Source organism: Oncorhynchus clarkii, chromosome 19, assembly GCF_045791955.1.
Source record: "Oncorhynchus clarkii lewisi isolate Uvic-CL-2024 chromosome 19, UVic_Ocla_1.0, whole genome shotgun sequence".
Lineage (NCBI taxonomy): Eukaryota > Metazoa > Chordata > Actinopteri > Salmoniformes > Salmonidae > Oncorhynchus > Oncorhynchus clarkii.
This window is the reverse complement of record NC_092165.1, coordinates 16,192,353-16,208,552: the sequence shown is the minus strand read 5'-3', so window position 1 is coordinate 16,208,552 and position 16,200 is coordinate 16,192,353. Positions and strand designations below refer to the sequence as shown.

The 16,200-nt window shown below is 43.6% G+C and overlaps 1 protein-coding gene across 1 annotated transcript; it reads left to right on the top strand.

Moving 5' to 3' along the window:
* Positions 1-2,565: 2,565 nt before the first annotated feature.
* Positions 2,566-13,650, top strand: LOC139374414 (zinc finger protein 271-like). Its single transcript, XM_071115469.1, has 7 exons — positions 2,566-2,640; positions 2,764-2,889; positions 5,486-5,656; positions 6,196-6,549; positions 8,489-8,515; positions 10,074-10,185; positions 11,669-13,650. Exons 1-7 carry the CDS (start codon positions 2,566-2,568, stop codon positions 12,583-12,585), a joined length of 1,782 nt encoding a protein of 593 aa, XP_070971570.1. The 3' UTR covers positions 12,586-13,650.
* The last annotated feature ends 2,550 nt before the right edge of the window (positions 13,651-16,200 follow it).

The window sequence follows — 16,200 nt, the reverse complement described above, 5'->3', positions numbered from 1 at the left end:
CCAGTGGAGATTGGAGTATCTGTCCATAGGACCACTTTAAGCTTTACACTCCACAGAGCTGGGCTTTACGGAAGAGTGGCCAGATAAAAATCCCTTGCTTAAAGAAAAAAATAAGCAAACATGTTTGGTGTTCGCCAGAAGGCATGTGGGAGACTCCCCAAACACACGGAAGAAGGTACTCTGGTCAGATGAGACTAAAATGTAGCTTTTTGGCAATCAAGGAAAACGCTATTTTTTCCTTGCAAATAGTTATGCACGCTCAAGTTTGTTTTATTTCTTGTTTGTTTCACAATAAAAAATATTTTGTATCTTCAAAGTGGTAGGCATGTTGTGTCAATCAAATGATACAAACCCCCCAAAAATCTATTTTAATTCCAGGTTGTAAGGCAACAAAATAGGAACAATGCCAAGGGGGGTGAATACTTTCGCAAGCCACTGTGTCACTCAACAACCCCTTTGTTAACTTGTCATTTGAAACGGGCTTGTGTAAATATGTTTTTAGAGAAACTAAACCTAGGCTAGAACAAGGTCAGTTGAATATTTAACATACTGAGGTGATGTACACTGGAAAAAAATATAAACGCAATATATAAAGTGTTGGTCCCATGTTTTATGAGCTGAAATAAAAAGATCCCAGGAAATTGTCCATACGCACAAAAAGCTTATTTCTCTAAAATGTGTTTAAAATGAACAAGATAAAACAAACATTCAGATAGGATGATGGGGACAATTTCAGTGAAAAATATAAGAGGGCAACAGTACTTGTGCAGTTTCAGAATGATAACTTCCAAAATAAGTATGCTACATGACATTTATCATGAAGTCACCCAGGTGTCCCACACAAGTAGCCCAAATGTACCCAAGTGGCCAAATTCGTGAAGGTATACATTTTGAAACAAATAACTATACACGAAATACCAAAATGGTATTCTAACACACCCCCCCCCCCAAAAAAAAATGGAGAAGAAAAAAGAAATAATAATAATAATGGAAAAAATAATAATTATTGATTAACCTGCGGGATTGTCGGAGACCAGCCATCCAGACAGCTGATGAAACCGAAGAATTTCTGCACAAACTGTCAGAAACGGTCTCAGGGAAGCTCAGCTGCGTGCTCTTCGTGCTCACCAGGGTCTTGACCTGATTGCAGTCTGGCATCGTGACCGACTTAAGTGGGAAAATGCACACCTTCGATGGCCGCTGTCATGCTGGAAAAGTGTACTCTTCCCGGATGAATCGAGATTCAACTGTACCGGCCAGATGGCAAACAGTGTGTATGGCGTCGTGTGGGCGAATGGTTTGCTGATGTGATGAGATCCTGAGGCCCATTGTCGTGCTATTCATCCGCCGCCATCACCTCATGTTTCAGTATAATGCAATGACCCCATGTCGCAAGGATGGGTACACAATTCCTGGAAGCTGAAAATGTCCCAGTTCTTCCATGGCCTGCATACTCACCATACATGTCACCCAATGGAGCATGTTTGGGATGCTCTGGATCGACACGTGCGACAGCGTGTTTCAGTTCCCGCCAATATCCAACAACATCACACAGCCATTGAAGAGGAGTGGGACAACATTCCACAGGCCATACATAATCAACTGCCTGATCAACTCTATGGGAAGGAGATGTGTTGCGCTGCATGAGGCAAATGGTGGTCACGCCAGATACTGACTGGTTTTCTGAACCAGCCCCTACTTTGTTTTAAAAGGTATCTGTGACCAATATATGCATCTGTAATCCCAGTCATGTGCAAACCATATATTAGGGCCTAATTTATTTATGTCAATTGACTGATTTCCTTATATGAACTGTAAATCATATTTTTGTTCAGTGTAGATGGAATAAAGTAATTATATATATATTTTTTTTTAATGCTTTAAACACTAACAGCGATCCTTGAAGCACCATCTCTGAAACCATTAACACTCGTAGCCAATGCATTAACCAAGTGTACCAAACTGAATGCACATTCTCTGCTTTACACTCAGTTTGCAATTTAATAACATACTTCTAGCAAAACTGTAAACATTGGTCTCTACATTGCTACACAATTTCGCCAATTGCCTTTCCACATGTGAAAACACTTTTAGATAATGAGTTCACTTACAAATCAGAGCTTGAGCACTATAAATAGGCCACAGGCAAACATTTGGTTTGGACAACAATGTTGTCAACCATGGGATGAGCATGAGGGCAACGGGTTCAACCAAATCTGAGCCACTATACTGTTGCAGGTATCATCTGGATATTTCGAAATGAGACTAAGTGCTGTAGTCTTACTGGTACAGTAATATGTACTGTACTTTCATAATGATAAGGATCTATCACTAAAACCATTCAAATGTTTTTACAGAACTGCAAGAAAACCAGTATCTGGTGGAAGAGGTTGACTGTTCACCCCAGAGCAGGAGACCCACATTGTAAATATGGTCATTGCAAATAACTGCATCAGACTCAGAGAACTGCAGGACCACATAATGGTAGATAACACCGTATTCCAAAACGTCAACCGAGTGAGTCTCTCTGCACTGTCTCGTCTACTGAAACGCAATAGAATTAGGATGAAGCAGCTGTCCAGAGTCCCTTTCGAAAGAAACGCAGACCGTGTAAAACAACTGAGATATGAATACGTGCAGGTAAGCTATACTATCCTATCATTGGTACTGGATCTGGAAGTGTATGGTGCTACATCATATTGTCTTACATCATAAGACATCCCTGTCTTTTCCTACTGTGCTACATTGTCTTGTCTCTTTCAGAGCGTCATGGAGCTAGAAGCAGATGCAGTGCATCATGAGCTAATATATGTGGACGAGGCAGGTTTCAACCTTGCAAAAACAAGGAGCCGCGGCAGAAATATCATTGGACACCGTGCCATCATCAACGTCCCGGGACAACGTGGTGGCAACATAACAATGTGTGCGGCTATTAGTCAAAACGGCGTCCTTCACCATCATGCAATCCTAGGCCCATACAACACTGCACACATTATCACATTTCTGGACACCCTCCACAACAGACTAATCCCTGATGACCAGGGGCCAGAGCATCCCAGGTACGTTATTATCTGGGACAATGTTAGTTTCCACCGGGCTGCTGTGGTCCGCAATTGGTTCACAGGTCACCCACTTTTCATCTCACTCAATCTCCCCCCATACTCTCCGTTCTTGAGTCCTATTGAAGAATTCTTCTCTGCATGGCGTTGGAAGGTGTACGATCGCCAGCCCCACCAACGCATACCCCTTCTACAGGCAATGGAGGAGGCTTGTGGAGACATCGATCAGGGGTTATGCCATGCCTGGATACGGGACTCCAGGCGATACTTTCCACGCTGCCTAGCTCAAGACAACATCGCATGTGATGTGGATGAAGTCTTATGGCCAGACCCACAAAGGCGGCGAGATTCAGCCTAATTTTCTTCTGTTCTTTTTTTTCTTCTTGCACCAATGTTTTTGTTTTCTTCTACTGCGCTTGTTGTTTGAGGAGTGTTAGAACATTGAGGGGTAAAAAAAAAAAAACTTTTCCCCCTTATTTGTATTGATAGTGTGTTATGTTCGGAATACACATCCATAGTTTACACATTTGGATACCTGTGTTTACTACCTGTATGACAAAACTTTATTGCAAACTGCTATGCCCTGCACACAGAAAAAGTAAAAGCCACAAGTGTTTTTCCATTTGTACTATCAGTGCGTAGTTGGTGCTTCATGTGCTTATTCAAATGATGGGCTGTGTGTACGGAATTGACGCAAAAACACTTTTTTTTTAAAGAGTGAAGGGTTTTGCAAGAATTGTATAATGTTTTGGTGGCTAGTGTGTAGAGTTTTGCAAAAAATAGCCTATAGTTTCAAAAGATAGTGCCTAAGCAATCAGAAAAAAACTGTAATGGCAAGAGTTGTGGAACAGGGAGGGAAAGGGAAGACACCTGTATAAGATCCAGGAAAAGGTGGGGGAGGTCCTTGGGTCAACAGAGAAGGGAGGAAGACGTAATCACAAAACTGAAACTGGGACACACAAGGCTCAACAGCACTTTGAAATTAGGGAAACAATCCGACTGGGAAGTGTGATCAATGCCAGGAGATGGAGACAGTGGAACACATCCTATTTCAGTGACAGCGATATGGGAGGGAACGGGACAGTTTTATTAGTAGGAGTAATGGCATTGAACAGCCTAGTTTAATTTAATTGTTAAGAAAACCTTAAGGTGATATTGTAGTCAATGATGTATTCCGATAGGGAGAATTGTTAAATTGGGTAGGATTCAACTTCAGACCTTATCCATCTCTGGTCCACAGTCCAGTAGGTGGCGGTAATGCATCACTAAATTTGGTTGTCGAACGCGATTTACAAACCACTGAAGAAGTGTACACAGAAGTGACCAATAATTTTCACTTTAGCGTTTTTGTTGTTATTTAGACGTTTATTAACACCCTGGAACTCGAAATATGACTCATTTAACTACACAGCATCACATACTTACCCCAGGTAGTTTTTAATTCGCGTTGGGGACAGGACTTGATGGATAGATCTGTTAATAGGTAACTAACGCTAGCTAGCTGCTAACAATGGCTAACTGTATGGTTTTTCACACTCAAATAGCCTCCATCATGGAGGTTCTAGCGAATGCAGCCGTGTCAGAGATCTGTAAACTCGTAGACGACGACTATGCAGTGTGTCGTTTGGAAATAACTCAAAGCCAGAAAGAAAACAGGACATTGCGGAGAAAACTACTAGAACTGAAGGTGGCACGGGAGCGCGCAGAGAGGACAACGCGAGAGCGCGTCCTCGGCAGTCGTCCCAGTAGCGTCAAGATCCTCGATCGAATGGCAAGAGGTACATTTTTCTGAATGTGGATGCTGCAGGGCCTATCGCCCCGTTCACATCTGCGCACGTGTGACTTCAGATGCGTTAACAACAGGTTAACCAGATTTGGGTCTTGGTCAGTTTTGGGATAGTATACAATAACTCCACTGAATTTACTTAACTAACTTGCAAAAAGACAATCATTTTCTAACCAGATTCTTGATTTACTGCATTTCCTATGTAACAATCAATCCATCTATAAATTGTATATCAAGAAGTTATGCTTAGTGTCACCTTACATCCTTGACAATTCTAGTGCCAAAACTGTCATTAGTGTACAATATAGCATTGACAGTGGCTAACCTAACCACCTCTTTTCCCCCAATCACTTTCTCAGGGGAAGGACATCTCACTGGAGGTCACAGGAGCTTTGTGAAGCCAGCGGGACACAATATATGGAGAGATGACCAACCAATCACTGTTGATGAGGAGAGTGGAACCTCAACCCAGCACATTATTATGATAGAGGTCAGTGGAATAGTGTTACAGTACATTTCAGAAAGGCTCCCCTCAGCTATTCACTTCCTTACATGTACATCGGCATTTATCTGCCTGTGAGACTTCACTATGCCATTGTTATCCTATTCAACTCATGTATCGGTAATAACCTCGTGTCAGGCTGCAGATGCAGAGGCTGTAGGTCCTGGGGTCAAGCAGGAGAGGTCTGAAGGAGAAGAGGACCCACGGCAACGCAGAGACATCCAGACTGGAGCGGCTGGAGAGCCCCCTGTAGCCACGGAGGACCTCGCCACCACCACCCAGCCCAGGAACCGATGCAGCATCACGGAGGTCAGTGGAATGCCGAACGCCGTCCTCAAGTCAGAGACAGACACAGAGACGTTAACTGTAACACAAATGATCTCACACACAGGATCTGACCACAGATCAGACCCAAAGAGACTGAGTCTGGGTAGACTTTGCTGTCCTCCTGCTCCCGGCTCAGAGTACTTATCGGTATTACACCAGAGCCAGGGGACGGTTAATTCCTATGGAGGTAGTTATGCGTTAAACACTGGAGGTGATGATCCGTCTTGTTCTTACACTACAGAGATGGACCCTGGCAACATATCCTTGGTTTTAGAGACACAGACTGTTCGGTCCAGAGGGGACTGGAACCAGTACAGTAGTAGTGTATACTCTGAAGGGTTCCTAGATAAGAAAGGGGAGGGTCTGGTCGTAGATGAAGTGAAAGTGGAAGGCGACACTCCTCTGACATAGAATGCAGATGAGACTCCGTTAGGAGAAGGACACTCGCAGGGCAACACCAGTGACTTCTTAGACTACAGGGAAAGCTTAGAGACAACCCACTCCCCTTTACATGCGTTCAGCGGTCCCGACCCAGTGTCCAGCATCCCAGCATCCTTTTTGATCAGGTATTGAACTCAAAAGACAGGACTAGAGCCCAGTCTCAGGGAGGGGGAGCCACATCAGGCACTAGTAAAGAGAAACGGTTCCTCTGCATGTTCTGTAACAAAGGCTTCAGCTGCACCCAGAAGTTGGAGATCCACCAGAGGGTCCACACAGGAGAGAAACCCTTCAGCTGTACCCAGTGTCATATGCACTTCGCCCAGGCTGGCAACCTGAAGAGGCACCAGAGGGTCCACACAGGGGAGAAACCATACAATTGCCCCCACTGTGAAAAGAGGTTCTCCCACCAACACCAACTGAAGATGCACCTGAAGGTCCACACTGGAGAGAGGCCGTTTGCCTGTAATCACTGTGGGAAGAGGTTCTCAGAGAGGAGCTACCTCAGGATACACCAGAAGAAAAAACATTCCACTCAATAACATCGAAAGAAACCATTCCACTCGATAGCTTCTGACATTTCAATCAAACCCTGCATTAAAGCTAGACTCAGCTAGATGATGTACATGCACAAAGTAAACAACAGTAGTGGGTAAATTTGCGCAACTACTAAGAGTGAGGCTTAACTTCTCTGCGGTTTTGGTACAACAGCTACCATGTTGTAGCAACGTGAAGCGAACCCGTGTGCATGCACAGATACTCTGTGTGACTGTGAGAGAGCAGTCTAACATCACGCTCATCAAAATATCTTCGGTTCTGATAGTGGTAACCTCAGTCTTCCTTTAAAAATGCAGGTTCATCTTGATTGTTGTCAGAATAACGGGAATAACAGATTTCTGGGTAGAATATTTTATTCAAGCATTGTGTGATTTATGAAGGCATATATAAGCTTAATGAGTCTCTTACATAGTGTTTGTACTATGTAGGCAATATGATATTCACAAATGCCTATTTCATTACTTGCATTCAACTACTTAATTTTTCCCCCCCCAAGACACTTTTAATGAGAAAATGAGTGCAGTTCATCAAGTCCATGCAGATTTGTAGTTGGGCCGGAGGTATGTGGTGGTTTTCACATGGTGTAATTAAAACGTGTTTATGTTTAATAAACACAAAATGGAACTTTTCATTCTAAGACTTTCATTGAGACTCTCTTTAATATACATCTCACCCTATTCTGCATACACCCAACAGTGCTTTATAACATATACACTTACTAAATATACCTACACTAGGGCTGTGACAGTCATGGAATTTTGGATGAAGGTAATTGGCCTGCCACATTTTAAAGGCACATTTTCTCCTCTCCTTCACTCCTGACTGCATGTTCTGCCATAGAAATATAATGACTAGAACCGGCGTCCCCTTCAAGTCATTGATGGCATAATACAACATGTTGCTTGTTTCAGCAAGGAGCTACAAAGTTTCATTGCCTTGTTAGGAGTCCATGTTACAGGAAAAATGGACTCAACCGCACAAATGCCTGACCGTCCCATCTTCAGTCCGCTGTTCGTTCCACAATTATATATACAACAGAAATATAAACGCAATATGTGAAGTGTTTGTTCCATGTTTCATGAGCTGAAATAAAAGATCCCAGATATTTTCCATATCCACAAAAAGCTTTCCCAAATTTTGTGCACAAATTTGTTTGCATCCCTGTTAGTAAGCATTCCTTGAGGACCAATTCAAATCTGATAACCTCCCTCTCGCAAAGACTGCATCATTACCTCTTCATTTGAGTAAGAACACTTCAATATTTTATTAAATCAAATGGTTTTTTGTGTTAAATAGTGAAATACCTGTCACATTATTTAGTAATGACAGAATGCATTTGAAACTTCACAGCACAGTAAAACTTTTGTTTGACAAATACAATTATGATTAAAATATATATAAGAGTGGGAAAAAGGATGCTCATACATTGATAAGCACAACAAAAATGGCATTAATGCTAAGTAATAAAATTAAGACAGTACTTCTAAAATCCTATTCACACCATAGCCTGCTGAACTTGCAAGCTTCTACCTTCATTTTGATTTCGGCACAAATGAAAATGTGGCACTGACCCACCCATGGATTGATGTTTCAGTGTTGTCTCAATGAAGAGTTCGGCGTTCGACTAGCCCTGAGCGATATGCACACACAGATCCAGGCCTGCTAGAGTTAGCAGGCAGGCGGATGAGCAATATCCACCGTTGTAATACTGATGAAGCCTGAGCTGGATTGTGAAACCCTGAGTAGATCTAGCTGGCTTCGTATGATACACCTCTGAGGGAGTGTATGTCTGTGTAATCTGTATCACCTCTCTTCCAGGAGGAGGAGGGTCCAGGGGTGCTGCTGGTGAAGGAGGAGGGGTGTGAGGAGGGTCTGGGGAACACTGAGGGGACCATGGTCATGGAGGGCAACCAGACTACACCTCCTCCTGAACCCACAGAGGAACCAGCTGAGCAGCACAGGACCACACACAGTCTCACTGAGGTGACCCCACTGTGAACTACTGTCTGAATGGTATTAGGTCTGGGCCCGTATCCACAAAGCCTCAGAGCAGAAGTGCCGATCTAGGATTTTTTTTTTTTTAAGACAGTTTTACCTTTTAGATCATAATGAATAAGACGATGTAGACAGCTGGTGACCTGATCCTCGATCAGCACTTCTACTCAGACTTTGTTGGGCCCGTATCCACAAAGCGACTCAGAGTAGAAAATTGTGCTGAGAATAGAGACATTTTACTTCTACTCTTATGGGTAAAAATAAAAGCTATGCTTGAAGCCTCTTTAGTCATGAGTCCCACCTAGTTGACAGATATTTAGGAGACCTCATGAGCTTTCCTAACCAGTTAAGAGTTATCAGCTTTCCTAACCAGTTATTTCCTAACCAGAGATATCAGCAGGTGTCTTGATAATAGGAAAATGCAGCGAGTCAGTGGTTCCTGCGCCATAGACAGGCAATTGCTTTAGAGTTGTTCATTTTGTTTGTCGATATTTCTATATGATCAATCAATAAATAATCCAGACCTACATGCAACAGTATCTCTTGCGCCTTTTGACAATGATTTCACGAGGCCTATTTCATATGTTATGCTTAATTACCTAGGTGTTATTTCAAGTTGTCCCTTTGGAGCTTAACATCAAAACTGCTCAAAAATATGACCTATGCCTTTAACGGAGTGAGCACTTGTCATTCACTCGAGTCGGACACTTTTTTTTGGCCAAAATGATAATTGAGACGATCAGAGCGCACTTGTATCCCAACTGGAACTTGTCAATATTCCAAAACCAGTGCTTAATTAGAGGAACTGTTTCGTTCCGGTACCTTGAAGAGGAGTGAGACAACATTCCACAGGCCACAATCAATCAGCAGCCTGATCAACTCTATGCAAAGGAGATGTGTCGCAAAGGTTATTTCTTTAAAATGGCAACATTTTAAGCAATCATCACGATTGTTGCAAATTATGGGGAATTGCCAATGTCAATAAGCATTATCACAGTCTTTCCTTTGCAGTACCTCAAACTGTCGCGATAACCAGCTGAGAAACTTATGAGTGGATTTTACTCCTGGCTCAGAGTTTGTCTGGGCAGCGTCTTAACCCCACCCTAAAACCTACTCTGAGCTGTTTTTTGTTTTTGTTGTTGTCTGAAAACAGGTCTTAACAGAACTCCTAAGACCTTTTCTGAGAGGGTTTGTGGATACGGCCCTGTTCTTGATACATTTTGTCTTAAGGGTGGGACCATGCCTTTCAATGATCAACCCATTAAAGATTGTCAAGTAGTCACATCAACTAACATGCTTGCATAGTACTCACAGCAATCCCTCATTGCCCAATCAGAAGATGCTCCATAGCAGGGTGCTCATATCAGATTTCTTGATCCAACATCCTCTCACTTTGTATCTCTTACAGTCAGTACACATGGAGGATGGGAAGATTGATCTGCTGCTGGTCAAAGAGGAGACAATAGAAGACGGACCAGAGAGCATTGATCTGCTGAGTGGACTAAAGATGGGGGAGCAAGGTAAGGGAGACATACTCACACAGTTTATTAGGGACACCATCCCGTTCACGAAAATGGTTTGCTTCTGCAGACAGTGATTCATGTGGCCGTAGCTTGCTATATAAAGCAGGCAGGCAGGCACAGAGGCATTCAGTTACTGTTTGATTGAACGTTAGAATGGGCAAAACGAGTAACCTAAGGGACTTTAAGTGTTGTATGATCGTTGGGCCAGGCGCACCGGTTCCAGTATCTCAGAAACGGCCTCCTGGGCTTTTCACGCACAACAGTGTCTAGGGTTTACTGAGACTGTGTGACAAAGAAAAAAACATCCAATCAGTGGTAGTCCTATGGGTAAAAGAAACAGCCAGAATTGTGCAAGCTAACAGGCGGGTCACAGGCGGGTCACATACAGGCAAAGAAAAATGGCGCAGTACAACAGTGCTGTGCTGAACAGCATCTCCGAACGCACAACTCGTCGGTCCTTGTCACGGATAGGCTATTGCAGCAGATGACCACACCGGGTTCCACTCCTATCAGCTAAAAACAAAGAGGAAGTGGTTCCAGTGGGCACGTAATCACCAACACTGGACAATTGGAGTGTGAAAAACATTTGCTGGTCCGACTAATCCCGGTTACTGTTGCCTCATGCTGATGGCAGAGTCAGGATTTGGCGTAAGCAGCATGAGTCCAGGGCTCGATACTGCCTGGTGTCATCGGTACAGGCTGGTGGTGTAAGGGTGTGGGGAATGTTTTCCTGGCACGTTAGGTCCCTTGATACCAACTAAGCAACATTTGAATGCCACAGCGTATCTGTCGCTGTTCTGGAGGAAAAAGTGGGCCCAACCTGTACTAGATGGGTGTACCTAATAAAATGTGTATAGCCTACTTTTTAAAAATATTTTTTATTTTATTTATTTGTTCAGGGGGATTCGATCGAGCAACCTTTCGGTTACTGGCCCAACGCTCTAACCACTAGGCTACCTACCAAGTACGTGTCTTGACTGCATCAAACCGAGAGAAGCTAGTTGGCTAAAATAGCTAACTAAGTTAGCTAGCTGGGCTAATTGAGTCTGCATGCACTTTTTTCCTGTCCGTCAGTAATAAATAACAACACCTCCATTCAGATGATCAAATAGCAGCCTACCTGTTGGGTCTTGTTCGTTGTAGCATATACAGCAGATCAGAACGACAGATTTTTACATTGTCAGCTCGGGGATTCGATCCAGCAACCTTTCGGTTACTGGCCCAACGCTCTAACCACTAGGAATAGTGGTTAGAGTGTTGGGAATAGAATATATCTTCAATGGAATAGATCTTCAATGGGAATAGTGATGCACCTGGCTGTAATTATTTCTTCATTTTCTTCATTCATAAAATGAAACTTACGTTTACATGCAAAAACACGCATTATAATGTATGAATTTGACCAGGTAATTGACTCAAACTCCATTTGTAGAGTTCTCTGCCATGTTTGTAAAGTCTATTTTCTAAACTCTTCCTGCAGGTGGTTGGCTGGAGGCTAACAGAGGAGACTGGGCAGCCATCTTGGTATCCCAGACGGCTGCATCCAAGGGCCCGGGGGTCGCCATCACCAAGCAGGCCAAGACCAGAGACGACATAGTGGAGGTCAGTGGATGGGACAGCATCCTCAACTCTGGGCTGGTGAACAACACTGTTAACCACAACCAGAAACAGACAGTCGAACACAAAACAACAACCAAACGTAGTCTCCATGACAACAGACTGGCTGAGACCAGAGCGAGGCGTAGATTGGGTCTGCGGGGACAAGGAGCTGTCCCTATGTGGCGGGAGAGAACAGACACAAACTCGGCTAGCGATGCTCCATCCTGCTCCTATAGTTGTGATTCAGAGAGACTGATGGGGCCTCAGGTTAACCCCCTAACAGGTGCTGCCTTCAGCCTGCCTTCTATAGGATCTATCAACTGGAACATGGACCCTGCGACAACACAGACACTCTCTGGCCTTCATCCTCCTCACACTCTCCTAATGTTAAACCAGACCTCAGACAATGCCAGTGCCTCAACACTAAATGGCTACACAAGCTCATTGACAAATGACATTATTGGAGATGGAATCTGTGGGAAAGCCTTCAGTTTCCCCAAACAGGTGGAGAGCCACCAGAGGATTCACACGGGGGAGAAACCATTCGGCTGCCAACTGTGCCGGGCCAGTTTCTCACATTCATTCAACTTAAAGAGGCACCAAAGGGTCCACACAGGGGAGAAACCCTTCAGCTGCCCCCAGTGTGAGAAAAGGTTCTCACACCAGCACCAGCTGAAGATGCACCTGAAGGTCCACACGGGAGAGAGGCCATTCGCCTGTACACACTGCGGGAAGAGGTTCTCAGAGAGGAGCTACCTCAGGATACACCAGCAGAAAATGCACACAGCCCGAGTATAATGACATGTAATGTAGTACTAGTTAGTTTGTAGTTAATTGTGTTGGCTTTGGATGTAGTAGGGAACTGGGTGAGCTGAGGAAATAATGAGTATGATGAGGCAGAGTAGATGATATGGTGATGGTTGGTGGGATGGTGTCTGTAAAAATGCTTCACTAATGAAAAGTGACAACCTTGTCCTGTTGTTTAATGCTGGTGTTTTATAATGAGACGGTAGTGCCTTAATTCAGGTTTACTTGACATGAAGTAGTGAAGCAATGTGTGCATTTGTACATATTTAGTTATTTTTAGGTGTTTTTAATATGTCTTTTTTAAATCAGGTCTTTTGTTTTTAAAAACATCAAGTTTTTTTTATTGCAAATGTCTGCCATTTTTAAGCCAAGGATTTGCAGATTGACTGACAGTTTAACACTTTTTGGCTTTGCTAGCTTTGTTTCCAAAATGCAGCCGGACACAGTACCATCTTTTTTAAAAATTTCACCTGGTTGCCAATTCCAGATCTTTTAAGAACATCATTTGAGGAGTCTCCTGAAGCGTGAGAGGAATGGGAGCTAGAGGAATCCACTAGTGCTGAGGGCTCGTAACGAAGGATGACCGGCTACTATTCTGAGCTGAGTGCGGTGAGCTTTCTGGCGAACAGAGCTGCTGGAGCATCACCTAAGTGGCTGCTGCACAGAGGAGAAGTCCAGGCTGACTCAGGCTGGTTCCCAGACTTACCTCTACAAGATCGTCAGCAAGACTTCGTCACCATCCTCTGTCTAGCTCCCTTCGCTCAAGCCATGAACTGACCCTCTCCGTCTTCGGAGGATGCCGCTTTCAACGACTTGGTCCACTATTGGTTGACCCGTCATGATATATTGCTTGTTTTTTGTCTTCTTTTAGCTCTTGAAGCACGTTGAGATTCTATGAAAAGCGCTATAGAAATGTAATGTTGAACCTTTTCCAAATGATTCTAAAATTAATTTCAGCAAAGCGAGTGTACCATATTTACAGAAAAGTAAATAGTGGGAAGTTATGCTACTTGTCACATGTATTGTTTTGTGCAATAAAAGTACTGTAATTCACATAATGTGAGTGCATGACCATTTCTTTGAAATTAAATACAAAATTGACTGTGCTGATTGACTTGGTTGTTTTTGTATCAAATCAAAATGTATTATCATTGCAGGGACTGAGTTTCCCTTATCTCCGTCTAACCAAAACATTATACTTAATTCTTGAATCAACACAGATGGACATTTTCTATAATAAACTCCAATGGCTCCATATTGTTAGGTACTTGAATCACAGTGTTAGAGATGGGCTTGACTGTGGTTAACATTTTATAATATCATGTTTCTGTTTGTACAGCAAAGTTTCTTATATAAACCTTTATGTTCTTCTGTTCAATTTGTGTTTATAGTCAGCAGTCCATGAGGACCTGCTGATGTCCGGTGTTGCTGACGGGAGAGACTGGACCTCTGAAGCTCCTGGTCACAAACCCTGGCCCCAGATCAAAACCCTGGATCAGGAGCCGTTGCTCTTCCTTCCCGAGTCAGAACCAGGACTGAACCGTAAGGGACAGAGACTCCACCACCACACAGAACATAACCAGTGGACAGGTGGACTGAACAACCTCAGTCCTGGTGGTCATCAGAGAGACTGGATCCCTGACTGGAGCCTGTCTGCAGCCCAGACCCTTCTCTTCACAGTCTCAGTGCAGGGATGGAGCAGGGCCTGGGGCTGATAGAGACAGACCCTCCTGTTCCTATGATACAAACACCACAATATCCATGATGAACAGAGCAGGTCACCCTGGGCTTCAGCATTCACAGGGAATGGTGGGAGACCCACCTGGTGGGGTTTGGGTTCATAGAAAGCCTGGGTCTAGCCTTCCTCAGGTTTACCCCACCAATACAGAGAGGGTCAGGATGGGCGTTCACCACGAGAGGTACCTAGCCTATAACACAGCACACAATCCCAACAACACCCAAACAATGGCTAAAGGTCAAATAGGGAGCTCAAAGACTAACCACCTGAGGGCGGTGGCTCCTGCTTCTACCTCTTCTGGTGTCATTGGGTCACAACGTGGGAGGCTGAGCATTAGGACGGACAGCGACAAACCGTATGCCTGCCCCACGTGTGGGAAGCACTTTACTAAGGTGAAATATGTGAAGCAGCACCAGACCATTCACACCAAGGAGAGGCCCTTCAAGTGCAAACTATGTTACAAAAGCTTCTCCCGCCTGAGTAACATTATCAGACACAGGAGTGTCCACAACTGGGAGAAGTTGTAGCAGCGTGTCTTGAGATGTACACAGAGAATATCTGGGAACCATTCTTTGGCTGAAATATTATAGTGATTATGTAAAGTAGGGCAAGGCGGTATATCATATTTTACTATATAGCGGTAGTTTGTGTTTTTACTTGTATAACGGTCTTTCAGTGTTTGGTTTGATAAACGTGTTAAGCCAGTATAATGTCCGTTTTTATAGTTTGCGACTTGAGTAGTCTCCCTTCCACACACACCAAGCCCTGCACTCGGTGTCACTCAAGGAGAGCATGTTTTGCTGCTTACCACGAGTCACAACTACCACTTGCAGTGACAGTCTGCATGGTCAATGCATTCTATAATTTCACTATTAGTTTGTGTATCTTACTGTCTGCAAACAGCTAGTTTGTCTTTTCTTAGCAAGGTGTGGCTAAAATAAATCGTATTAGCTAATGCTAATCGCACCTAGTTAGAGCAAACGCAGCTATCTAGCCGGATACCTGGTGTAGGCCGTGTTATATAAGTATTCATACACATAGCTCATATAAACAAAGACAGTCCGTCGTAAGAACACATACCACAAGACTGACCCCCTCTATTGGTCGGATGCTCAGGATAAGGCTCTGCTGTGCACCAATGGGGCTTCTGCTCTGGCTAGAGCAAGGCCCGCCTCCAACCCTCCGACCAGTCAAGAAGACCGAAACGACAAGACTCCACCTACTTTATTCTATGTATAAAAATGAATGTAACCGTTGTATAGGCCTCTTTTTCACCTGGCTCCTTGCCGAGTTATGTGAACTAGGTCCGTGCACGTAAAACTGCGGGACAAGATATCTCTGACTCATTAAAACTGTCTTTTGTTACAACTGAAATCCACTCTGTCCAACGTCCGTGATTTGGTCTCAACTCTCCAGTTTTTGAACACTAACAGCCGAACATGTTGTTTGTGCAACGGTATATCATAAATCGAAGAGGAACAGGCAAAGCATAAATATTTCAGCTACAGTAAGCGAAACATTTCATGTAACGTTCATTAGGGTCCACTGACCAACATTGGTTCCTACCCTGTCACAATAACCTTCCCTGGCTTTTTAATTCGTTATGTCATACCTATTCAAAGTGACCACTATATTCCAGATTTTGGTTGAAGTTTCATTAAACAGTATAAAACCCATCAGAATGTACAAAGCCCCATTTATTTGCGTGTTTATCATTTAGAATTAGAATTTCCTTCGAACCTTGCCACCGATATGATCTAGCCAGCCGTTCTTTTTAGGTAATTTACTGCTCTGAGTTTGAAAGGGTTTTCACTAGATAACACAGCCAAAGTCTAAATTGGTTATATCATAAAAATACATGAAAATAA